At 34.3% G+C, this 27,779-nt stretch overlaps 2 protein-coding genes across 2 annotated transcripts; one reads left to right on the top strand and one right to left on the bottom strand.

Moving 5' to 3' along the window:
* The first annotated feature begins 2,358 nt into the window (after positions 1-2,358).
* Positions 2,359-11,126, top strand: LOC129893002 (uncharacterized). The gene is made up of 2 exons (XM_055968496.1): positions 2,359-3,208; positions 10,981-11,126. The coding sequence occupies exons 1-2, from the start codon at positions 2,359-2,361 to the stop codon at positions 11,124-11,126; spliced, it is 996 nt and encodes a 331-aa protein (XP_055824471.1).
* A 14,025-nt stretch (positions 11,127-25,151) lies between these two features.
* LOC129893141 (uncharacterized) lies at positions 25,152-26,758 on the bottom strand. Its single transcript, XM_055968635.1, has one exon. It carries the CDS (start codon positions 26,592-26,594, stop codon positions 25,638-25,640), a length of 957 nt encoding a protein of 318 aa, XP_055824610.1. The 5' UTR covers positions 26,595-26,758; the 3' UTR covers positions 25,152-25,637.
* Between the last annotated feature and the right edge of the window lie 1,021 nt (positions 26,759-27,779).

Below are 27,779 nucleotides of genomic sequence, written 5' to 3'. Positions count from 1 at the left end.
CGTAGAATGTACGAGTATGTAAAATGGCAGGAAGGTAAGGACAGATATCAATAAACTCCTCTCAAGAAAACTCAGCTCAAAACTCAACATCATCTCAACATCAATATGTAATACAAGTTTAAAATATAATAATAAAAATAATAGTAATAAGCAATGCTTACTCAGTTGAGAGTTTCTCTAACCGATAACCATCACTTATGAGCTAGCGATGATACAATGAAGCGATGTCGTTGCCACATCCATCCAATACCTTGCTAGGGTAAAGGACATCACCATCTTGGATCACCTCATCAAAGTCCTCTTTTTGGGACTTAAGAGACATAGCCTCCATCCTACGTTGGCTACGTAGTTCTGAGATTTAAGTCAATTAAACTCTTACCCAACTCGGTGCTCAATACTACTCTCAAAATATGTGCTCATATTAATCTCATCATCTAGTCTCATTGGACTTTAATTTAAATCATCAAACTCATCTCATTACCTCTTCATCAATCATTATACTTTAAAAACATCATTTACATCTCATCAAAATATCTTGCTCAAAACATCATTTACTCAAATTCATTTAAGCTCAACTCTTTTGCTCTTTTAAAACTCAATAAAATACATATATAGTATTAATTCATATCACTCTTTTTATCAATAAAAATATTAAAAAGCCAACATCTTTACTCAAAACATGTGTAAAAATATTCATGAACATCAAATCAATTAGAATTCACGGGAAAGTAGCCATGAACAACAATTCCACTAATATGAGAGATAACAATAATAATAATAATATTAATGCATAAATATATCTAACTCAATAGAAGAATTAATTCATTTAGAATTCAAGATTTGGATAAGACTCAACTATAACTCAATTATAATGAATTTAAATATTGAGCGCATGGAAGAACTCAATCCAATGCTATGAAAGCCTTACATACCTTAAATCCGAAGCTTTACTCCGAATTGGAACACTTTTGGACCCCTAGCCTTTTCTTCTCGCCGGAGCGTTTTGTGTACTACCCGGAGTATAAGAATCACCGGAGTAGTATTTTTATACTACTAAAACTAAAACTATATTTGAGAAGAAGTATATAGAGAGAAGAGTTGCTTAAGAAAGCTAGATCAATAAAATGAGGAAATAAGGTGGGTATTTATAGGTGGAAAAGAGGGACCTAATAATAAATAAAATAATTATAAAGAAAAATCTAAAAATTTAATGGAATATATTGATGTCATGGATGATGTTAAATGGAGGACAATTTATGTCATGAGTGATGTCAAATATATCTAGATCTTTTCATGGTAGGTAAGATGAGTTCTTTTTAATAGAATACTCTTTTTCGGAGCTGCGTTTGAATAAGATAAATTCCTTATTAGAATTTGGTGTCTTCATAAGAATTGTAGATATGGAAGTCTAGTTTCATATAGTTCAAGAATAAATCAATTTGGAGCAACCTATAGTGAGATATGAATTTTCTTCTATAAACACTCAATTCCATCACAGCACTATATCTTGCAAAGATTAATTAATTTGATCTACTTATACTCTGAATCTTAAGACATGTTCTTCATGAAAGTTGTAGGTGATGATGTTGTGGTTACTTAAAAATTTGAATCATCTAATTTGGACTAATATATGAAAAGTTATGTCTAAAATACAGCGGCTATATTATTTTCATCGAGAATTGAAATACCGACATTCAACACTTAGGGGTTGTTACAACTTACCTCCAAGACCATTCTTATATATCACTCAATACTTATATAAATTTGTGAACTTTTTGTTGATTGTCCTTTTTTTGGGAAAGCAATTTAGTAAATAGGACTTCTTTTTTTGTTGTAAATTATGGACATTTTAAACCACAATGTATACATCAATTTTGAATAAACTGAAAATTTTACCAGAAAATGTTAGATTATAATCTAAAATCTTATAAATTATATAATACAATTATTAAATGATAGTTTAATATTTTATTGTAAGGTTAAAAAAATATATGACTAAATATTAAATTCGAATCCAATGTTATCCAGAAGAATAATTTACCAAATGTTATATTTGCACAAACTTTTTTAATCTATAGGAATAAAATTTATATAGTAGCCTATAAAAACACATTTGCATAAATCAGCCTATAGTAGTCTAAAAGGTGACTACTTCAAACAAAGGTTCATAAATAAAATAAGAGCAACATAATTCTACTTCCATTGACTACTTCAAAAAGCTTTACACTTGCAAATCTTCAAATGTTTATAAATGTACTATGCATTTTGAATTAAAAGAACAAAAATCCAAACTCACTATACATCTAGATCTCCTCAAATCATTAATATCCAAGCATTTCAAGAACATCAAGAAAAAAAATGGCATTTTATAAGTTTTTTAGTTTTGTGAGAATTTTAAAAGAATCCATTCAACTTATTCCAAAAAATGGGAAAATCATGGGATTAATAACCATTTTTTACCTTCTTTTCACCTCAATATTCTTTTTATTTTTCAAATTCACCTCTGATTCTTTGTTTAGAGATATGTTTATTAAAGAATCCTTCATTCCTATTTCTAGTATAAATGGTTCTTCACTAAGCAATCTACTTTTTAGTATTAAACAAGATTTTAAACTTGTTTTGGCCATTGATTTATCATTCTTTTTTTCCTATTTATTCATCTCAATTTTTTCCACCAACACAATAATTTTAATTTCTTCTATATCATACTATAATAAAACTTTAAATGTCAAAGATTTAGCTATCAAGATTTTTAGATCATGCAAAAGGCTTATTTTCACCATGTTTTACACCAGAATTATTGTTATTGGATATTTTTTCTTTTGTTTTTCCATGGCAACTCCTTTTTTAGCAACCTCTCACTTATATGATTTTTCAACTATTATTATTTTTGCGATATTTGCGTATATTTTTTATTTATATTTATCGGTTGTTTGGGTGATGGCCTTAGTTGTTTCAATTGTTGAAGAAGGTAATTATGGAGTTAAGGCTCTTGGAAAAGCTGGAAAAATAATTAAGGGAAATGAGATGAAAGGGTTTATTTTAAATATTGTGTTCAATTTATTGGCTTTAATTATTTTTCTAGTTACTCAAATTATTATTAAGAAATGGAGTGTTAACAAGAAAAATTCAATGTTGATTTTGGTTAATGGTTCTTGTTTATTGAAGGTGTTTGAGCTAGTGAATTATATAGTTTTATATTTTCATTGCATGTCACGACCCGAATCCAGGTGTGATGGCACTCATCTCAATCCACCGAGATGAGTCAGCCTAGTAACCAACGGGAAATAAATGCGGAAGTAATTGAGATAAAGCAAAGTTTAACTTAGTCAAAAATAAATAAATAATCTCAAAATATCATTCCACCAATACATGTCATTAGATCACCATTTTATACCCCTTATATTCATTTTTAAGGTCAACCATACAGTCAATAATCCAGTCCAATTCTCAATACTCCCCAATACACATAACACGGAAATACAAGCATCTACAAGCTTAAACTGAGGTTTAGAAATTCACTTGCCTTAATTAATCAAGCAGTCACTCTGGGACTTGAGCCTTCTCTTTTCGTTGGGCCTCCAAATCAACGTAATCTAGTTAAATAAATAACTACAATAAGATTTCAAAACTAACAACACCCATATTATTATATGTCTAGCCTAGACCCAAAACCTATCCAAATCTATAATCAAGTTCCTAATGTTGATGTCAAATAACATGTCAACTCTCATATTTCTAAATTTTAAGCTTAGGGTTAGGTTCTAATTTCCCCAATATCATAAATTTAATGAAATTCATAAAATATAATATACCTAATATTTAATTATCTACCTCAATATATCAAAACTTGGGAACTAACTTATTCTATGTCATTGAAGTCAAATCTGAAATTTTCTTTTCGATTATGTTCACTCATGATAAAGTAAACTCATATGTCAAATTTCAGCTCAAACGGATCGTTATTCGACCCCCAAATCACGATTTTATATGAAGAACCCTAGAGTCATATTTTCTTATTTCAGCATTGTTTCTCCACCAATATATCCTAAAAATATGTTCATAATCACATGAAAATTTAATGGAAAGGATGAGAATGATTACCTTAACGCTTTGGAATGAAGATCCCTATTTTTCTCTTCTCCTTTATTTTTCTTTTCCCTTTTCTTTTCTTTCTTCCTCCGTATTGTTTTTTTCTTCTCCTTTTTTTTTCCTGCCGCTACGTTTGTTACTTACATCTGATGGCTTAATGCCATCAGATTTTATATATATATATATATTTTTTTTTTCTTTTCTTTTATTGTTATTTTTTTCTTTTTTTTTCTAAATTAATCATATACTAAAAGTGACAAATCCTACTAACTTATTTTATTAAATATAAGAAAAGTGGTATAAGTATTAAATAAATTAACACTTTAGCCCAGCAATTAAATTAATTCTCTAAAATTATCCCTCAACTAATTAATCGAAGTTACCAAAAAGTCCAAAATTTTCAACTTAAATTTATGAAAAGGGTCTTTTATTAAAGGAGGATGACTCATTCTCAAAATTACCTAACGGGTCATTACATCATCCACCACTAAAAACCATGTTCGTCCTCGAACGTAAAGAAGGAAAAGGAAGAATAGCCGACTTTACCTAAAGCTTGAGTTGTTATAGAGTCGGTGTTCATCCCTCCAAGTGAGATCCTCCTTAAGACCATCCCATCAAGATCAACTACTAAGAACTGAATTTTTGAGTCAAACTTTGGCAGATTTACAAATCAGGAGTGATTACCAAGCCACCAATTAACCCATGAATTCAATCTGAATCGAAACCTACTGAATCATAACACAACCACCATATACTCATAATGTGCAAACCATCACATGTTTTGTCAAGATTTCAGTATCACAATCTCCCCATAAGCTTAGGTTATAAAATTTTAATCTTTAGACATCGGGTATTCATCACGGAAAAATCAAACTTATCTAATCCAAAGAAGGAAATGATCGAGTAACTTCCTAGAGAGCAACACCCCCAAGCATACAAAACCTTTAACGACACTATTGAAGATGGTAGATCAGTAGTTGTAATTGTAAACAACCCTTAAGAGCGGTAACACTAGACCGAATGGCCCCCACTTTCAATTATACATAGACGAAGCGTGACCTTGATGAAGAGATGAATCTTAAGACTCTCGGACAACTGTAAGTATTCGTGGTGGCTCATCTATAAATTCTCATAAGCAAAGCTATGCATGTAGAACTACTGACATACTTCAACTATCCCAACATCAGTTGGATCCAACATCAACTATGATAATATGTGTCTTATTGATAGTGCCACAACACACACTATTTTAAGAGATAAAAAATATTTCTCTTATTTGATTATGAAAGATGTTAATGTTAATACAATATTTAGTAGTACAAGATTAATTGAAGGATCTGGAAAAGCTAAAGTTGTACTTATCGGAGGAACAAATTTAATAATTAATGAAGCATTATATTGTAGTAAGTCTCAAAGAAACTTATTAAGTTTCAAAGACATTCGTCAAAATGATTATCATATTGAGACTACAAATGATGAAAAGAATGAATGTCTTTACATTACTACAATAATGTCGAGCAAAAAGTTTATACTTGAAAAGTTACCCGTTCTTTCATCCGGCTTATACTTCACAAGTATTAGGATGGTTGAAACACATGCCATAGTAAACCAAAGGTCTACTAACTCAAATAATTTTATTATTTGGCATGACCGGTTGGGTCATCCCGATTCTAATATGATGCGCAAAATAATTGAGAGTTCACATGGACACTCTTTGAAGAACCAAAAGATTCTTCAATTTAAAGAATTCTCTTTTGCTGCATGTTCTCAAGGCAAATTGATTACTAGACCATCAGTAATCATAGTAGGCATTGAATCCTCAATATTTCTGAAACGTATACAAGGTAATATATGTGGGCCCATTCACCCATCATGTGGACCATTTAAATATTATATGGTTTTAATAGATGCATCTACAAGATGGTCACATGTATGCTTATTATCAACTCGTAATATGACATTTGTGAGATTACTTGCTCAAATAATTAAGTTAAGAGCATAATTTCTAAATTATGCAATAAAGACAATTCGTTTTGATAATGTTGGTGAGTTCACATCTCAAGCATTTAATGATTATTGTTTGTCCACTGAGATAACAGTTGAGCATCTGATTGCTCATGTTCATACTCAAAATGGTCTAGCAGAATTATTGATTAAACGTCTTCAATTAATTGCTAGACAAATTCTTATAAGAACAAAACTTCTCATTTCATTATGAGGTCATGCTATGTTGCATGCAACATGTCTTGTGCGGATCAGACCCACAAGTTATCATAAAGTATCCCCATTATAATTGGCTTTTGGCTAGGAGCCGAAAATTTTCCATCTTAGAATATTTGGGTGTGTAGTATATGTTCCGATTGCTCTACCACAACCCACAAAGATAGGACCCTAAAGAAGATTGGGGATATATGTTGGATATGAATCTCCTTCTATTATAAAATATTTAGAATCTATGACTGGAGATTTATTCACCGCAAGATTTGGTGATTGTTATTTTGATGATTCAGTATATCCAGCATTAGGGGGAGAAAATAAGCAACTGAAAAGAAAAATAGATTGGAATGCATTATCACTATCTCATTTAGATCCTCGCACAAATAAATGTGAACTAGAAGTTCAAAAGATAATTCATTTACAAAATATTGCAAATCAACTGCCAGATGCATTCACTGACTTATCAAGAGTTACTAAATCTCATATCCAGCTGTTATTGCTTCAATTCGAGTTGATGTCCCAGTAGGACAATTAATTAATGTAAATGAGTATAAACCATATTTAAAATATGGTAGACTGATCGATTCCAATAATAAAAATTCTCAAAAAAGAAAAGGAGCAAACAATCAAGATGGTTATGATATGACGGAACTTGGTCAAGAAGAGCGAGGAGACATAACAATTGATAAAACTTGAAAGCGGTTAAGGCGCCTGAAAATGATAAAAAAATTCCAATAAATTATGTCTCATCAGAAAAAATATGGGACCAAAATAATATAATTGTCGATAATAGTTTTGCTTATAATGTTGCTATGGAAACAATCCAACAATATGAGGATATAACAACAACAACAACAAACCAGTATAGTCCACCATGTGGGGTCTAGGGAGGGTAAAGTGTACGCAGACCTAACCTCTACCTTGAAAGGTAGGGCGGCTATTTCTAAAAGACCCTCGGCCCCACACCTATAAACAGCAATACAATGCAGAAATTAAATGGCAATAAACAAAGAGCAGAACTACAACTACTATAGTGTAAGGATAAGTCACCTAGCCTTTTATCCTAAACTCCTCCACAAAAAAAATTATAGTGCGCTAATGTAACACCTTGAAAATTTTTATGTCAAGACCCGAATCATTCTTCATAGACGTATAGGCTTGAACCCGGTGACTTCTAATTTCATATATAAGTTAGGATCAATTCCTAAGTATTTGAAGTGTGTTTGGTGTGTTTAGGGGTCATAAGGAATCTCTAACACCAAGCCAAGTTCAAAGAATTCCTATCGACTAAGTTTTTGAATGAGTTCGTATAAGGGTCAACTTCAAATGACTATATTTCCTAGAATATGATGAATTGGGGGTCCTATAATCTACCAAGTTAAAGGTCTTTGAGTCTTCTTTTCAACGCCAAGATGGTAATTTTTGGAGTTCAGAGTCAAAAGTTATGACCATTTTACTACATACTAGTACTATAGGGATTTCAGACTTGGGCGACCACTGCAGGATTTTCAGGCCTGGCGCTCCAGTGGCGCGATGCGCCACTATAGCACAAGAAAACAGCCTCAGTAGTTTGGCCCCTGGTGCGATGCGCCACTATCAGATGTGCAGGGTTTCCAAGCCTATTTTTCTTGAAATCTAGAAAACTTAGGCTTGGCGCTGTAAGGGCGCGATGCGCCACTATAGCACCATGAAATAGCCTCAGTAGTTTGGTCCTTGGCGCGATGCACCACTATCATATGTGCAGGTTTTAAGCCTATTCTGGCTTGGCGCCGCAGTGGCGCGATGCGACACTATAACGCCAGCAGAGTTTTAGCCCATTTTCCTAATTTTAAGGGTATTTTAGTCTTCTCTTGTGTTGCAACCAAAAGTGAGGTCATTCTGTTGGTGTATTCCACCTATTAAGGAGGCCTCTAAGTCTCCTTCACTCTTTTCACTCTCACTCCCACTTTAAGAACAAAACGCCCTAACCTCCCAAGTGCTCTCAAAGTCTCTTTCTTCCTCCATCTCCAAGAAGATCAAGTCTCTATTTCCTTTCAAGTTTTTCATTCAAGAGTTGACTCCTCAAGGTATGTGAGTTTTCATCCATGGGTTTTTCCACCCATGGATCCCAATTATTTTCTTAACTTGATATTTCAATTCTAATGATGAACCTTCATGGGCTTTTACACAATGACTCTAAATGCATATATTATGATATATCTTAAATTTCTTTACATATATTAACGTATATTGACTCTTAATTTCATCAAGTGGATGATTTGCTAAAATGCCCATATGAAAGTTTGAAAAGGTGTTAAAGGCATATAAGGTGGGTTGTTCTAAGATGTGTATTTTGATGCATTTCCATCATCCTTATGTATACAAGTATTCTCTAAATGTATTGAAAGGTCTCTTTTTGAAATAAATCCACCTAGTTTCCTATAATAAGGTAAGTGTTCACGAAGGGAAGTCTTTATGAAATGATTGATTGGTAAAGAGGCTTCTTAGCCAAAGAATGGATTCAAAGTGAAAGGATAATTCTCACATAGTTGAATCAAATGAAATACTTAATGAGTTATTCCACCGAAAATAGTTTGATGTCTAAAGTTATACAATGCATATGTTATTATGATATTTAAATGTTATTCCGTGGGATTGACCTAGCACAGAATATAACATGTAGATGGGGACTCGACCTAAGGGTTCCTTAAGTAAAGTCTTATGATGCATTAACTATGCGCCAACATAGAAGCTCTTATAGGCTATTTAGCCTAGTGGATCCTGAATTAGCCAATAAAGTTAAAGTTATAGAACGTTAAAGTTGACAGAGTCCTACCCGACAAGTAGACTCCCTGTGCCAACATAGGGGGTTATGTTGGATTTTAGGTAATAGCTCTCATGGTCTTCAATGTCGGTTAGGGTCACTTCCCCATAAAAATGAATATTTTAAAGTTTCCTATGATCATGTCTAATGCATGCATTCACTTATGCATATTGCTTACTCATGTCTTTCTTATGTTCTTCATTTCATAGCATACTCACATACTTAGTACATTCAAAGTACTAATGCATACTTTTGCCTATATGATATCACCATGTAGGAACTGACGTCGCTCCTCGATCTTCTTCACGTGGCTAACTCGTGTTAGTTTGAAGATTTGCTAGTGGTGAGTTCCCATATTTTGGGAACAACATCCTTTTTATTCTAAGATTTTGTTATGTAGAATAGTAAGACTTTTATTAAAGCATTTCATAACACTTATATTGAGGGTGAGCTAGGGATATGTCTTAGCCCCCGTCAAGTCTATTAGTAGAGGTATGTTTGGACATAAATGAATAAATGTTTTTATTTCCACTTATTATTGTTTACCATTACCAATAAAATGTTTAATGAATGCTAAGAGGCTTGGGTGAGGTACCTTTGGGTGCCTCATTCGCCGTGTCGCATCTAGGCCCTAGGCTTGGGTCATGACAAACTTGGTATCATAGCCTGAGGTTTTGAAATAGTCCTCGTAGTTCAACATACTGCATCAAATAAGGTCTTGTTCATGGTTGTGAAGCGCGCCACAATGATGAATAAGAGGCTATGAGGCATTTAGGAAAGTTTTTCACTTCTTTCAAATTCATGTCGTGCCTTAGAGTGTCCTAAGCCATCCTATAACTAATGACCTATTTTATGTTTCTTTAGATGATGCGTCGTGGAAGACCACCTCGAAGGGCAAGGGTTGACGATGAGGACCAACCTCCTTCGGTTCTGGATATCCCACATTATGAGGAAGGGGTATCCTATGCCGAGTTCCAAAATGTTATCACATTATTGGCTCAAGTTGTGGCCAACCAAGGGCGTTAACGTGTTCCCCCTCCCCAAGTGCAAAATCCAGCCACTAGGATTCGGGAGTTTCAAAGGATGAATCCACCAGATTTTGATGGCTCTAAAATAGATGAAGACCCTATAGAGTTCATCGAGGAGGTGTATTGGATTGTGGCAATCTTGGGTGTCCCATCAAATAAAAAGGCCAAACTAGCAGCCTATCAACTCAAGGGTGTGGCTGGAGTGTGGCACGAGCAATGTGTTGTAGAGAGGGGTGAAAAAGTTGGGCCGATTGAATAGGAAGAGTTCAAAGGTACTTTCTTAGACCGTTTCTTTCTATTGGAGTTGAGGGAGGCCAAGGTCCAAGAGTTCATCAACCTCCGACAAGGAAGCATGAGTGTGAGGGAATATGCCCTCAAATTTATAAGGTTGTCCAAGTATGCTCCCTTCATGGTCTCCGACTCCCGGACAAGGATGAGTAAGTTTGTTTCCGGTGTTTCAAGCTTGGTGTCCAAAGAGTGCAAAACGTCCATGTTGGTCAAGGATATAGACATCTCCCGGTTAATGACTTATGCCGAACAAATTAAAGAAGAGAAGTTGAGGGAAAGGTCTAGAGGGTTCAAAAAGGTTAGATTGGATAGTGGAGGGTTTAACCCTCAAAAGTCCGGTCATGGTGGCATTAGCAAGGGCCAAGGTGGTCAACGATTCTTGGGGCAAGGTTCTACGAATGCCCCCAATCCCAAATTCAACAAAGACAAGGGTCCTAACTTAATGATCCCAAGAGATAGCATTGGTACCCAAGCTTTTCCCTTATGTGGGAAGTGTGGGAAGGCCCACAAAGGGGAGTGCTTGGCAAGCTCAAATGTGTGCGTCAAATGCAGCAAGCCGGGTCATCATGCTCGGGACTGTAGAAATGGTGGTGGTGGTAGGCCTCAAGGCCAAGTTGCTCATGGCCAACAAGTTCAAAGAGGTGGCCAATGCACCAACCGTTTCTATGTATTATAAGAGAGGCAAGAAGTTGAAGTAGCCCCAAATGTTGTTATCGGTATGTTAAAGGTCTTTAATTTTGATGTATATGCATTGTTGGATCCCAGTGCGAACTTGTCATTTGTTACCCCATTCTTAGCGAATAGGTTTGATGTGTCACCCGAAATGTTATTAGAGCCATATTTGGTGTCTACCCCCATGGGTGAGTCGTTTATTGCTAGAAAAGTCTATAGAGGTTGTCCCGTGTTTATCTTGTATAAAGTTGTTCCTTGTGACCTCATTGAGCTTGACATGGTAGATTTCGATGTCATCCTTGGGATGGATTTGTTACATGCATCTTATGCTTCCATAGATTGTAGAACTCGTCGAGTCAAGTTCTAATTTCTCGATGAGTCCGTTATTGAATAGGAGGGTCGTAACTCGGTGGTGAAGGGTAAGTTCATTTCTTATATTAAGGCCCAAAAATTGATTTCTAGGGCTTGTATGTACCACATTGTGAGGGTTAGGGATGTCGACTCCAAAAGTCCTCCTCTTGAGTCGGTTCCCATAGTTAATGAGTTCCCCGATGTCTTTCCCGATGACCTTCCCGATGTTCTTCCTGAAAGGAAAGTTGATTTTGGTATCGATCTCCTCCTTGATACCCAACCTATCTCTATTTCTCCATATCGGATGGCCCCGGCAAAATTGAAAGAGTTAAAAGAATAATTAGAGGACTTGTTAGAAAAGGGGTTTATAAGACCAAGTACTTCCCCATGGGGTGCTCTTGTGTTATTTGTGAGAAAGAAAGATAGGTCTCTTCGTATGTGCATAGACTACCAGCAATTAAATAAGATAACCATTAAGAACAAATACTCACTCCCTAGAATAGATGACTTGTTTGATCAATTGCAAGGGGCAAGTCACTTCTCCAAGATCGACCTTCGGTCCGGCTATCACCAACTACGGGTGAGGGAGTATGATGTCCCCAAAATGGCTTTCTGAACAAGGTATGGTCATTTTGAGTTTGTGTTGATGAGTTTTGGGTTGACGAATACGCTGACGACATTTATAGACCTAATGAATAGAGTGTTCAAGCCCTACCTTGATACTTTTGTTATAGTCTTCATTGATGATATTTTAGTTTACTCTCGTGGTGAGGAAGAACATAAAAATCACTTAAGAATTGTGCTTCAAACATTGAGGGATAAATAATTATTTGCAAAATTTAGTAAGTGTGAATTTTGGTTGAAGGAGGTGACATTTCTTGGTCACGTAGTGTCCGATGATGGGATCAAGGTTGATCCTAAGAAAATGAAGGCAGTCAAAAATTGGCCTAGACCGTTGTCTCCTTCAGACATTAGAAGCTTTTTAAGTCTAGCCGGGTACTATAGAAGGTTCGTCGAAGGGTTTTCTTCCATCTCATCTCCTATGACGAAGCTAACCCAAAAAAAAGCGAAATTCATATGGACGAATGAGTGTGAAAAGAGTTTCCAAACCTTGAAGGATCGACTTACCTCCGCTCCTATTTTGACTCTACCAAAAGGATTAGAAGGCTTTGTGGTTTATTGTGATGCTTCAAAAATTAGTTTGGGTTGTGTCTTAATGCAAAATGGCAAGGTCATAGCCTATGTTTCTAGGCAATTGAAGGTGCATGAGCCTAACTACTCTACCCATGATCTTGAATTGGCGGCCATTATTTTTGCTTTGAAGATTTGACGGTATTACCTCTATGGGTTGCATATGGATGTGTATACCAATCATAAGAGTCTTTAATATGTGTTCACCCAAAAGGACCTTAATCTAAGACAAAGAAGGTGGATAGAACTTCTCAAGGACTATGACATGAGTGTGCATAATCATCCGGGTAAAGCCAACGTGATTGCCGATGCACTTAGTAGAGTGTCTATAGGGAGTGTGGCCCATGTTGTTGAAGGGAAGAGGGAGTTGGTGAAAGATGTTCACCAGTTGGCTAGATTAGGGGTGAAGTTGTGTGGTACCGATAATGGTGGCATGGTGGTTCAAAATGGGTCCGAATCCTCTTTGGTGGTGGATGTTAAGTCAACTCAAGATCTTGACCCGACATTTGTTGAATTAAAGAAGTTGGTGAAGGAAAAGAAGGTAGGGGTCTTTTCCTAAGGGGGGGATGGGGTTCTATACTACCAAGGTTGATTATGTGTTCCGAATGTGGATGGCATAAGGAGCTTGATTTTGCAGGAGGCCGACAATTCTTCATACTCTATTCATCCCAGTCAACGGAAATGTACCGAGACTTAAAAGAGTTCTATTGGTGGGGTAGAATGAAGAAGGACATAGCGAGGTTCGTGTCTGAATGTCCGAATTGCCAACAAGTGAAGGCCGAACATCAAAGGCCAGGTGTCCTAGCTCAAGACATCAAAATTCCTACTTGGAAGTGGGAGGATGTGAATATGGATTTTGTAATGGGTTTGCCTCATACCCGGAGGCGTCATGATTTGATTTGGGTAATTTTTGATAGAATGACTAAGTCGGCTCACTTTCTACCGGTTAAGATTTTCTATAGTGCTGAAGACTATGCCAAGTTGTATATTCGGGAGTTGGTGAGGTTGCATGGCATGCCGTTGTCCATCATTTTGGATCGTGGTACCTAATTCACTTCTCACTTTTGGAGATCATTTCAAAAGGATCTCGGTACTAAGGTAAAGTTGAGCACCGCATTTCATCCTCAAACTGATGGACAAGCCGAAAGAACAATTCAAATACTAGAGGATATGTTAAGTGCTTGTGTATTGGAATTTAAAGGAAATTAGGATAATCATCTACCGCTCATCGATTTTGCCTATAATAATAGTTACCACTCAAGTATTGAGATGGCGCCATTTAAGGCTTTGTATGGGAGACGATGTAGATCCCTGGTTGGTTGGTTCGAAGTAGGTGAGATGACCTTGTTGGGCCACAATTTGGTACTTGATGCTTTAGAGAAGGTGAATCTCATTAGAGAAAGGTTGAAGACGGCTCAAAGTCGTCAAAATTCATATTCTGAAATAGAAGAAAGGATCTTGAGTTTAATGTGGATGATTGGGTGTATTTGAAGGTTTCACCCATGAAGGGTGTGGTTTGATTTGGTAAGAAAGGAAAATTGAGCCCTAGGTATATAGGGTCGTATAAAATCTTAAGACGTGTTGGCAAAGTTGCTTATGAGTTAGAGTTACCATTGGAAATAGCCATGGTTCATCCAGTGTTCCATGTGTCTATGTTGAGAAAATGTGTGGGTGATTCTAATTCTATTGTTCCTTTGAAAGTAGCGAATGTTGAAGAAAACTTGACCTATGAAGAGGTCCCGGTTGAAATTTTGGACTGGCAAATTAAGAGATTGCATCGGATAAAGTCCTTTGGAGGAATCAACAAGTTGAAAGCGCTACATGGGAAAAGGAAATGGATATGATGAAACGTTATCCTCACTTTTCCATTCTACTCAAGTCTAAGGTACTAAGTCACTCACACTCAATGTTTAAGACTCCTATATTACGGTTCTTTTAAGTCCTCATATTCATGCGTGTTCATGAAGTTTAATTTTAAAGTTATGTTTTATGCTTAAATTTAATGATTGCATGTTTGATGTATTTCAAGTGTCATTGTATATATGTTGGGATGCTAGTCCTCGTGCCACGTCCCCCTCTACGCTAATGTATCTCATTCGAGGACGAATGTTGGAGATATTATAATGCCTTGAAAATTTTCTTGTCAAGACCCGAACCATTCTTCATAAGTGTATAGGCTTGAACCCGATGACTTCTAATTTCATATATAAGTTAGGATCAATTCTTAAGTATTTGAAGTGTGTTTGGTGTGTTTAGGGGTCATAAGGGATCTCTAACACCAAGCCAAGTCCAAAGAATTCCTATCGACTAAGTTTTTGAATGAGTTCGTATAAGGGTCAACTTCAAATGACTATATTTTCTAGAATATGATGAATTGGGTGTCCTATAATCTACCAAGTTAAAGGTCTTTGAGTCTTCTTTTCAATGCCACCAAGATGGTAATTTTTGGAGTTCAGAGTCAAAAGTTATGACCATTTTACTACATACTAGTACTACAGGGATTTCAGACTTGGGCGACCACTGCAGGATTTTCAGGCCTGGCGCTCCAGTGGCGCGATGCGCCACTATAGCGCAAGAAAACAGCCTCAGTAGTTTGGCCCCTGGTGCGATGCGCCACTATCAGATGTGCAGGGTTTCCAAGCCTATTTTTCTTGAAATCCAGAAAACTTAGGCTTGGCGCTGTAAGGGCGCGACGCGCCACTATAGCACCATGAAATAGCCTCAGTAGTTTGGTCCTTGGCGCGATGCACCACTATCAGATGTGCAGGTTTTAAGCCTATTCTGTCTTGGCGCCGCAGTGGCGCGATGCGACACTATAACGCCAGCAGAGTTTTAGCCCATTTTCCTAATTTTAAGGGTATTTTAGTCTTCTCTTGTGTTGCAACCAAAAGTGAGGTCATTCTGTTGGTGTATTTCACCTATTAAGGAGGCCTCTAAGTCTCCTTCACTCTTTTCACTCTCACTCCCACTTTAAGAACAAAAAGCCCTAACCTCCCAAGTGCTCTCAAAGTCTCTTTCTTCCTCCATCTCCAAGAAGATCAAGTCTCTATTTCCTTTCAAGTTTTTCATTCAAGAGTTGGCTCCTCAAGGTATGTGAGTTTTCATCCATGGGTTTTTCCACCCATGGATCCCAATTATTTTCTTAACTTGATATTTCAATTCTAATGATGAACCTTCATGGGCTTTTACACAATGACTCTAAATGCATATATTATGATATATCTTAAATTTCTTTACATATATTGACTCTTAATTTCATCAAGTGGATGATTTGCTAAAATGCCCATATGAAAGTTTGAAAAGGTGTTAAAGGCATATAAGGTGGGTTGTTCTAAGATGTGTATTTTGATGCATTTCCATCATCCTTATGTATACAAGTATTCTCTAAATGTATCGGAAGGTCTCTTTTTGAAATGAGCCCACCTAGTTTTCTATAATAAGGTAAGTGTTCACGAAGGGAAGTCTTTATGAAATGATTGATTGGTAAAGGGGCTTCTTAGTCAAAGAATGGATTCAAAGTGAAAGGATAATTCTCACATAGTTGAATCAAATGAAATACTTAATGAGCTATTCCACCGAAAATGGTTTGATGTCTAAAGTTATACAATGCTTATGTTATTATGATATTTAAATATTATTCTGTGGGATTGACCTAGCACAGAATGTAACATGTAGATGGGGACTCGACCTAAGGGGTCCTTAAGTAAAGTCTCATGATGCATTAACTATGCGCCAACATAGGAGCCCTTGTAGGCTATTTAGGCTAGTGGATCCAGAAGTAGCCAATAAAGTTAAAGTTATAGAACGTTAAAGTTGACGGAGTCCTACCCGGAAAGTAGACTCCCTGTGCCAACGTATGGGGTTATATTGGATTTCAGGTAATAGCTCTCATGGTCTTACATGTCGGTTAGGGTCACTTCCCCACAAAAATGAATATTTTAAAGTTTTCTATGATCATGTCTAATGCATGCATTCACTTATGCATATTGCTTACTCATGTCTTTCTTATGTTCTTCATTTCATAGCATACTCACATACTTAGTACATTCAAAGTACTAACGCATACTTTTGCCTACATGATATCACCATGTAGGAACCAACGTCGCTCCTCGATCTCCTCCACGTGGCTAACTCGTGTTAGTTTGAAGATTTGCTAGTGGTGAGTTCCCATGTTTTGGGAACAACATCCTTTTTATTCTAAGATTTTGTTATGTAGAATAGTAAGACTTTTATTAAAGCATTTTGTGACACTTATATTGAGGGTGAGCTAGGGACATGTCTTAGCCCCGCCAAGTCTATTAGTAGAGGTATGTTTGGACATAAATGGATAAATATTTTTATTTCTGCTTATTATTGTTTACCATTACCAATGAAATGCTTAATGAATGCTAAGAGGCTTAGGTGAGGTACCTTCGGGTGTCTCATTCACTGTGTTGCGTCTAGGCCCTAGGCTTGGGTCGTGACAGCTAATGCGCCTACTAAATCTTGAACCAAAATCTGTCGATGAATGTAGACAGAGGAATGATTGGCTTATATGGAAAGATGCAATTCAAGTTGAATTAGTTTTCTTGAAAAATGCAAAGTTTTCGGACCGATAGTCTGAACACCTGAAGGTATAAAATCAGTGGGGTACAAATGGGTTTTTGTGCGAAAAAAATGAGAAAAATAAAATCATAAGATATAAAGCACGACTTGTGCCACAAGGATTTTCGCAAAGACCTGGCATTGATTATATGAAAATATATTCTCCTATGGTGGATGAAATCATTTTCAGATATCTTATAAATTTGACAGTTCATGAAAAACTTGGCATGTATCTAATGGATGTCGTTATAGCCTATTTATATGGTTCTCTGGATAACGATTTTTTTTCATGAAAATTCTAAAGGATTTAAAATGCCTGAAATATATAAAGATTCCTGAGAAACTTATTTAATAAAACTTCAAAAATCTTTATACGGGCTAAAACAATCAGGGTGAATATGGTACAATCGTCTTAGCGAATATTTGCTAAAAGAAGGATATAAAAATGATTTAATTTGCCCTTGTGTCTTTATGAAAAGATCTGGATCTGAATTTGTCATAATAGTCATATATGTTGATGATTTAAATATCATCAGAACTCCTAAAGAATTTTCAAAGACAGTAAAATATCTAAAAAAGAAATTCAAAATGAAAGACCTCGGAAAGATAAAATTTTGTCTTGATCTACAAATTAAAAATTTTGCAAATGAGATATTTGTCCATCAATCAATATATACAAAAATATTTTAAGGAGATTTTACATGGATAAAGCACACCCACTAAGTACTCCAATGGTTGTAAGATCTCTTGATACTAAGAAAGATCCATTTCAACCTCATAAAAATGATGAAGAGCTTGTTGGTGCTGAAATACCATACCTTAGTGCAATTGGTGCTTTAATGCATCTTGTTAACAATTCTAGATCAGATATAACTTTCTCAATAAACTTGTTAGCACGATTTATTTCTTTCCCAACATGAAGGCATTGAAATGGAATTAAGCATATATTTAGATACCTCTGAGGGACCACATATATGGGATTGTTTTACTCAAATGAATCCACGTCAGAATTGATTGGTTACGCAGATGCAAGATATTTATCTGATCCCCATAAAGATCAATCGCAGACAGGCTACTTATTTACATGTGGTGGTACAGCTATATCATGGCGTTCAACAAAGCAAACTATGGTTGCTACTTTTTCAAATCATACAGAAATAATAATCATTCATGAAGCAAGTCGGGAATGCGTTTGGTTAAGATCAATAACTAATAAAGATCCATTTCGACCTTATGAAAATGATGAAGAGCTTGTTGGTGCTGAAATACCATATCTTAGTGCAATTGGTACATTAATGTATCTTGCCAACAATTCTAGACCATATATAGCTTTCTTAATAAACTTGGTAGCATGATTTAGTTCTTCCCCAATGTGAAGGCATTGGAATGGAATTAAACATATATTTAGATACCTCTGAGGGACCACATATATGGGATTGTTTTACTCAAATGAATCCACATCAGAATTAATTGATTACGCAGATGCAAGATATTTATCTGATCCCCATAAAGGTCGATCGCAGACAGGCTACTTATTTATATGTGGTGGTACAGCTATATCATGGTGTCCAACAAAGCAAACTATGGTTGCTACTTTTTCAAATCATGCAGAAATAATAGTCATTAATGAATCAAGTCGGGAATGCGTTTGGTTAAGATCAATAACTCAACACATTCAAGAAATATGTGGCCTTTCTTTGACAAAAAATGCTCCAACAATATTGTATGAAGACAATGATGTATGTATAGCTCAATTAAAGGGAGGATACATCAAAGGAGACAGAACTAAACATATTTCACCAAAATTCTTCTTTACCCATGATCTTCAAAAGAAAGGTAAAATAGATGTTTAACAAGTTCATTTAAGTGATAATTTAGCAGATATGTTTACCAAGGCATTGGCAACTTTAACCTTTGAGAAATTGAGATGCAAGATTGGAATGCGTCATCTTCGAGATGTTAAATGATGTCTTCATTAGGAGGAGTATGATACGCGCTGCACTCTTTTCTCTTAGTCTAGGTTTTGTCCCACTGGATTTTCCTAGCAAGGTTTTTAATGAGGCAGTACTCAAGACGTATTACCAGATGTGTGAACTCTTTTTCCTTCACTAGGCTTTTTTTCACTGGATTTTTTCTAGTAAGATTTTAACGAGGCACAACATATATGGGTGTTCAAAATAACTATGTATATTGTTTCTTGTAAAGTTTTTTTACACGTGAATATCCAAGGGGGAGTGTTAGAAAATTGATGTCATTTTCCATGTGGGACCCACCCACTTGGAAAATATTTAGACAAATTGCAATTGTCTTTCCACTTGGGCAAATTGCCCACTTTTCTTGGCAATTTTCATACCTTCTTGCTACTTATATAATGTCAACTTTGACAACGAAAACGAGAGAAAAAATATGCAGAAATATACATAGCAATTCTCTCTCTTATTGTCTTCTTGCTATGTCTCTTTTTAAATAATCTACAAAGTTAGTTTATTTTACAACATTAGGAATGGAAAATATCTCTTTAGTTGTATTTTCGTGTACTTTGGTTCATATATTTAAATAAAAGAAAAAGACATAAATTTCTCTTTCAAGTTGTATCAAAAAGTCAGTTACATATTTAAACTATTATAACGATCTATTACACATATAAACTATCTAAAAGTGAAATTATTACACCCCCTACAACTGACGTGGAAAAAAAAAAGGAATAGCGCGTCAGAAATTTTGTAAAGTAAAAAAAAAATTAAAAAAACAAAAAATCACCCCACCCCCACATCCTTTCTTCTCCACACCCACCTACCCTCTTCTTCTTCATACCCACCTACCCTCCTCTTCTTCACACCCACCTCCATGTACTCCCATTTTGAATCTTGATTTATTTTCTTTCAAAACACATTAAAATAAAAAAATTAAAAAAACAGCATCATCCCACCCCACATCCTTTCTTCTTCACACCCACCTACCATCTTCTTCTTTACACCCACCTCTATTTACTCTCCATTTTGAATCTTGATTTTTTTTCTTTCAAAACCTATTAAGAAGAAGAGGAATTCTTCTCCCCATTTTGGTGGAGAAGATGATTGAGCTTTGGGGAAGGAAGGGGGGGGCGATGGGTGGTTAATAATTAATTATGAGTTAATTAGTATAAAATATAGTTAATAAAATAAAAGTTAATTAATAAAAAAAAAAAAAGAGAAAAAATATAAAAAATCGGATGGATAGTTAATAATTAATTAGGAGTTAATTAGTATAAAATATAGTTAATAAAAAAAGTTAATTAATAGAGAAAAGAAAAAAAAAGAAATATAAAAAAATTGAATGGGTGGTTAATAATTAATTAGAAGTTAATTAGTATATAATATAGTTAATAAAAGAAAAATTAATTAATAAAGAAAAGAAAAGAGACAAAATATAAGAAATTGGATGAATAGTTAATAATTAATTAGGAGTTAATTAGTATAAAATATAGTTAATAAAAGAAAAGTTAATTAATAAAGAAAAGAAAAGAAAACATATAAAAAAAATATAAAAAATTATAATTTCTGATGTGGCGATGATGTGGCACTGACGTGGCGCTACGTGGCAGCGAGTGTAATACATCACATATTATGAGAGTGGTGTTATGTGTTCAGGGGGATAATAAATGCACTTTTAGGTAGTTTATGTGTGTAATAGGTTGTTATGAGAGTTTATGTATGTAACTGACTTTTCGGTACAATTTCAGAAAAAATTTATGCCTTTTCCCTTTAAATAAATCAGACATGCTAGTTGAAATACTTTAATAGCCCATATACCATCAATTATTTTCAAAATTCTTGAATCTTTCATACAAAAAGAAATTGTTCATTAGTGCTTATGAGTCTTAGTATCCAGTTAGATTGAAGTTGTGGAATTATTTTGGGATAAATTATTTTCCATCACTAAACAGAATTACACTGAATATGTTGTATAAAGTAATAATGCTCTTGCTAAATATGTCAAAAGTGACTTGGCAGGGTAACATCTACTTACGTATCATCACCGTACTTGTGAAATTATATTGAATATTTTGTATAAAGTAGCAATGCTCTTATATCATCTTCTCTTTAGATGGCAAAAACATGAAAGATCAACTACAGATAAATTTTAGTCGTGTCACTAAATGAGAGAAGTTTATTCGTAAAAACGTTGTAAATTGATCGACTTGATATAAATATTTAATACAAACAAACTCTTATAAATATCGTGTACGATAATAAAATTTGAAGAGATAATCTCTTATGACCACTTAGACTTTAAATAGAAGAAAATGATCCTCTAAAAATGTCGTGTGTTTTATTTATCTCCATGATGGTAGAATTAGAATAAGAAAAAATTACACAAAATAGACCAAATTATAAAACTATTTACTCAAATTGAACCCAATCCAAACTATTTAATAGAATCATGACCCAAACTATTTATCATCTTACCCCACTTTCTCTCTTTTAATTTCATGCATGACGTCATGCTGATGTCAGCATCACTGCTATGAAATAATCATTTGTGACACTCCATCGATATATTGATACCATATCGGTACCATATAGGATTGAACTTAATTCTCTCTGATACTTCGTCAATATATTGATACCATATCAATATCATATAGGATTGAGCTTAATCCTTTTGTGATACTCCATCAGTATATTGTTACCCTATCAATATCATGTAGGGTGGCACTGACGTCAACGTGCGAATTTTAAAATAAATTTATGTTATTTTAAAATAAAAAAAGATATAAAAATAATAGGACATTTAAAGATAAATATTTTTCCGTTTTGGGATATAAATGTTATTTTCCCTTGGAATAATGTCTTGTATTATTCGAATTAATTTTGATGGGCCCAGGCCTCGACCAATCGGCTAGGGCCCGGGTCCCTCGGCGTATGTGCATTCAGTCCTTTAGGACTTCTCTTAGGAAAAATACATAATTAGACATATATACTTTTTTGTATCTATTTTCTTTGAATTAGATTTGTAGTTCCACTCCAACACAAGTCCTTTTTTGACTATTTTTTATTGTTTTCAATTGAAATTTATTTTGTTTTTTATATCATATCTACTAATTTCATCTATAGGTTCAAATAGTTATATATTATTTCAATATTTAATAATTATATATTAAATTTGGAGTCATATACATTAAGATAGATCACTTCTTAAAATTAGCCTAAAATGAAGTCTTTCTACTTAATTATCTCCTTCTTTCACTCCTAGTTAGCCCAGTCTATCTCTCCTAAAAGTCCTAATTTTCCTCTTCCACATTTATCACCCAATTCTCTCTCCTCCTTCTCCCTCACACATCTTTTTCAATCAAAGTTTATTGATTTTAATTTTTCTTAATCTACTTTGTTGGATAAAGATTCTTCAACCAAGAATATTATTAATAGGGGTATAACACACCATCACTATTATGCAGAATAAAAATCCTCTTTCTTTCCTTTTTTTTTTGAAAAAACTTCATCAAGTGGCTTATCTCTCAAAGCTAACGCCATGAATTCAATAACTTTTTTCTAGTCTATTTTTGATATATTCACGGTGGCGTAATGTATCTCTATTAACTAATCATTTTTACAGAAGACGACGATTTCATGGTGGTGAGGAGACGAGCAACGAGGTGGCGCTCCTTTCTGGCAGGAGAGGAGAGAGTGACGATGGGAGAGGAGGAGAGACAATGGTCAAAATATGTATCTAATTAGGTGTACATATATCTGTCAAAATATACTCATATATCTAATTAAGAGTTCATGTATTTGATAAAGTATACATGTATCTCAATTAAGATTATATGTATCTATAGAATTTTTTTCCTGATATTTGGATAAAAAATGAGAAGAAATTTGAAAATTTTAAACTAATTGGAGAAGAAATTCATGGAAGAATGTGTGATTTGCTCCTAAATTGATGTGTTTCAGTTATATGTATCAGGGGACCAAAATATGATAGGAATAGTAAAATTAAAAACTCATGAAAAGACAGATAATTAACCCCTGCACTAGAGGAATTTATGTTGTTTGCCCTTTCTCTTAATGCCCCTTGATTTCTCTTTTCATTCCTTTTTAGCTTTTCAGCTTTTTCTAATTGGGAATAAAACAATATTAAACGATGTTAATTAGTATTATGATGATAACAACAATAGTTAATAGTAGCAACATAATGAAGATGTTAATGGTAATAGATTACATTAACGATAAACATGTAATATAATTGAAACAAATAGTTATTGACCGCAACTCTATAGTAAGCTTAGCATATGATTGTCTATATCCAAAAGCCTACTACTTAAAAATAACTAAAATGGAGTTTCATGTATAGATAATGAAAGTTCAAAACTATAAAGACTTCATTGCAAATTAAATATACTTCTTAACAAAAATCATTAGTGTTATCCTTCTTTTTGACTTTTCATTAGCCCATTAAGGTTCACAAAAGTATATTAGTCTAAACTTAGTGGCTAAAATAATGGTAAATCTTTCATGACTACATTATTCAATGATGGTCCAGTTGATTAAGCAGATAATTTTTCAAATAAAGAATTATAAATTTGATATTATCTAGCATATTTTTTCGATTATATTCATTGCATACAATTTATCAATTCATTTTCTTTTAAGTTGGATGCCTCCATCATCTCCTTCACCTCTTCTTTTTCCGTCTCCTCCTCCCGCCATCTCTCCTTCCTTTATAGCTTTATATTTGGATTTGACACCATCCTATCCACTCCTCCTCCTCTTTTTTTTTAATTTGACGGTCACCATCACCTCCTCCTCTTTCTCCTTATTATTTGGCCACCTCCTTCATCTTCTTCTGCTTGATCAACCATCACCACAACTATCACCTCCTCTTACTCAAATCTTTTTAATCAGATCCTATCATTACCTTCTTTTTTTACACATGTTAATTCGTCCATGGCCATTATTTCCTCATGCTTCTTCAAATTCGAGTACGGCTACCATCTCTTCCGCACCTCTCTCTCACAAACATGATAAGAAGTTAGATAAAACATAAAGGACAGCTCAGTGTACTAAAGCTCTCGCTATGTACGGTGTTCGAAGAAGAACCTGACCACAAAGATTTATTGTACGCAATTTTATCTTGCATTTCTAAGTTAGATAAAACATAAAGTTAACATATATATTCTATATAAAAAGTAGCGTCAATCTAAGGAGTCGTAACACAATTGAAGATCTTTTCCCCATGTCTTCATCATTGAAACCACAAAATAAACCTTGCACATAATTCTATACAAATACATACACAACACACTTTGAGAAGTTCATAATTAAAAAAATAAATTAAAAATCCATTTTTTCCCCATGATATTCTTGAATTTCGAGCTATGAAAAGTGAAGAAAAACCCTTTACTGACTCATATATTATTCCCATGCATATTTTAAGTAGACATGGCTAACTTTTATCAAGAGAGAATATGATTCTCTTAAAAGATTTGGAACAAAATCCAATAAAAATGGAAAAAAAGTATTTTTTATTTTTTTCCAAAGTCGTTTTGAAATTATTTTACTTATCTTCTGAAACAACGTAGGACACTTTCTAAAGGCACAACATGAAAAAGATCCAACGCAAGAATAACACGTCTAAAGGAACAAATCACAATACAAAAGGGACCTAAGTAGGAAAAGAATTTAAAAATTAAGAAATACAATTTTTTTTTTATATATTCTCATAGTTTGAATTTCTCTGTCGAGGGTATTTCGGAAATAACCGCCCTATCTTTTAAGATGAGGGTTAGGTCTGTGTACACTCTACCCTCTTCAGACCCCACATGATAGGATTATACTGAATTTGTTGTTGTATTCTCATAGTTTGAATATGACAGTCAAGAATGAAGAAAATTCCATCATTATATCACTGGACAAATAGTTATGTATTTATTTGAAATATTCAATAAACAAGTATCCTTCTCCAAACCCTGCGCATAGCGAAAGCTTTAGTGCACCGGACTGCCCTTTTATTCAATAAACAAGTATACATTCATTCCGACCTTGTACAAATATTGAAATATTCAATAAACAAGTATACATTCATTCCTCTTTCGAGTGAAAAAGAAAATTTGGCTTTTATCTTCATCATTGAAATTCGTTGTTCAATCGAAGTGTGGTGCTCCTAAGAAGCTCAATCCTCTGAGGTTGAAATGAGCAGATCAAGAGTTCAACGTGGAATCGTTTGTTCTGATCCTTGTCTATAAAATAGTTGCATCTTATATCTCGAACTTGATAAATTAAATGAACTGTGATAGACTTTTGAATTCTCGAATTCATAAAATTTGAATTCACTATCCGACTTATTTATGTTGTAAATATAAATCCTACATATTTTACGAACTACAATAATACTACATACGACAATTACACAAACGAAATATATATGTATTTTTAAACTAAACTAATCTCACTATCTCTATCACTTTTTATGGAATCTCTTTTTTTGAGATCAAAGTAAAAAACAGTTGTAGCAACACAGCTCCATTGAACCACCAAAGCATACAATAAAATCCAAACCACATTATCCCACAACAAATTAATCACAACCGTTGATTCAACCCTCTCGAAATCCGAACCATCCATCGCCATCGCCATGGCCATCTCCATAGTGTCACGAATAAAACCCGAAAACAAAACAAACAACCCGGACAAAACCCAACCACATACCCATTTTCCCTCCATCAAACCCGACCCGAACCGGATCGCGTCGAACCCGTACATCCCTTCGTTAATCGACACCACGAGGGCCAAGCTCATAACCCCCATCAAATGGAGCTCCAAACCCGACCCGAGAATCTCAATAACCACCCGAACAAACGGGCGGGTCTCGAGAAATGCCACGAGCATCCCGGGCATGACCGTACACGCTAGCATGGTCGCGTAAATGCACGTCGTAGTAACCAAGACACGTATCCAAACAGCTTTTACCGTGGTAAAAACCTTCATAACGGTCGGTTTTCCATTCGAACATATGGAAAACGCGATATTTACCGTAGCGACCACGGTAAAAAAGGAGAGTAAGAAAGTAGGAAAGAAAAATAAAAGTTTCAAGAATAGCAAAGACTTAGCTTCTTTATTTGCTTCTTCCAATAAATGTTTGGACTCAACTTGTATAGAGGAAAATAGTGAGATCTCTTCAAGATGTTGAATTCTATTTTTTAAAGGGAAAGTGAGGAAGGACAATAAGAAGAGGAAAAAAGAGAGTGGAAAGGAAAGGAAAAAGAAAATATAAAATGAAATTTTTTTGGTGGAAAAGAAAATTTTGAAGGAATTGAAGATAATTTTAGCAAGAAGAAATAGGTTATTTGGTTCTTGGGAAATATGGTCGGAATTTTCTCCGGTAGGCATTTTTTATTTTATTATTTTGGATTTTTTGGTAGGTTTTTGGAGGTTATAAGATTTAAAAAGAAAGGTGGAAGTGGATTGTGGACCTATTGGCTTTATGGAGTTGTGGAAGAATAGTATGAGTATCTTCTTCTCTCTCTCTCTTTTTTTGAGTTTACAAAATATAATTACCTAAATTGACATGAAGTTTAGAGTGTTGACCATTGAGGTCTCTGGTTTATATATTCATTTCTTTTAATCATAATACTCCCATAATTTCAATTTATGTGATGTTGTTTCATTGATATTAAGTTGAAAAAATAGAGGCTTTTGAAACTTGTAGTGTAAAACAAGTTATACTTGTGTGATTATAAATCATCTTATTAAGGATAAAATAAATATTTTAAAGTTAAATTATTACTAAATATAGAAATATATCATTTTTTTGGAGTGATTAAAAAATGTGTGTCACATAAATGTTTGCTATACGTAAAATGCTGACTCAATTAGTTTAATTTTGGGATACAACAACAACAACAACAACAACTCAGTGAAATCCCACAACGTGGGGTCTCTCGGAAACAGTCGTCCTACCTTGGGATATGTTTTAATAAATAATTGGTGTGATAGTTTAAGTAAGAAACGTAAACACTTGATAATTAAGGTAGAAAATTCAAAAATAAAATGATACTTAATTATTAGAGAGAAAAAATTGAATTTTTTCCTCAATCTTTATTATATTTTAAAAGAGATAAATGATAATATATCAAATATTCTTCTGATTAAAATTACTAAATGATATTACGATGTATGCAAAAAATTTAAAATACAATATGTTATGGACTAGAGGGAAGATGTGAAAATTCATCCATTTAGATATTTCCAAATTAAAGGGAGGACCATCCAAACTTTTGAAATAAAGAACATGTTAACATCATTGGACCACGTTTGTCTCTTTTGCTTTAATAATAGTGTCGTGGGTAGCTATTTTTTTTTATTTAGTGACTAACTTTCGAGCATGGTCATTAATATTAATTGAAAACTTGGGTCGCCAGGGAGCATGCCGATGTTATACGTATTGATTTCTCGGGTACTTATAGAGGATCCTATAAAGGTTTCAGAAAAAATTATCTGTAAGCCAGTTTATGAAAATATACATTGGTTAATACACATGAAAAATAAAAAAATTATCTAATTCTGCATATGTGG

Source organism: Solanum dulcamara, chromosome 6 (genome assembly GCF_947179165.1).
Source record: "Solanum dulcamara chromosome 6, daSolDulc1.2, whole genome shotgun sequence".
NCBI lineage: Eukaryota > Viridiplantae > Streptophyta > Magnoliopsida > Solanales > Solanaceae > Solanum > Solanum dulcamara.
The sequence above is the reverse complement of the archived record's forward strand: the minus strand, read 5'-3'. Positions and strand labels throughout refer to the sequence as shown.

What these genes read in the sequence shown, in the direction of transcription:
- LOC129893002 (XM_055968496.1), top strand. Translation starts at nt 2,359, where the DNA reads ATGGCATTTTATAAGTTTTTTAGTTTTGTGAGAATTTTAAAAGAATCC. An exon ending in TATAGTTTTATATTTTCATT is followed by an intron (nt 3,209 to 10,980) that starts GCATGTCACGAC and finishes CGTCAAATGCAG; the next exon opens with CAAGCCGGGTCATCATGCTC.
- LOC129893141 (XM_055968635.1), bottom strand. Translation starts at nt 26,594, where the DNA reads ATGCCTACCGGAGAAAATTCCGACCATATTTCCCAAGAACCAAATAAC.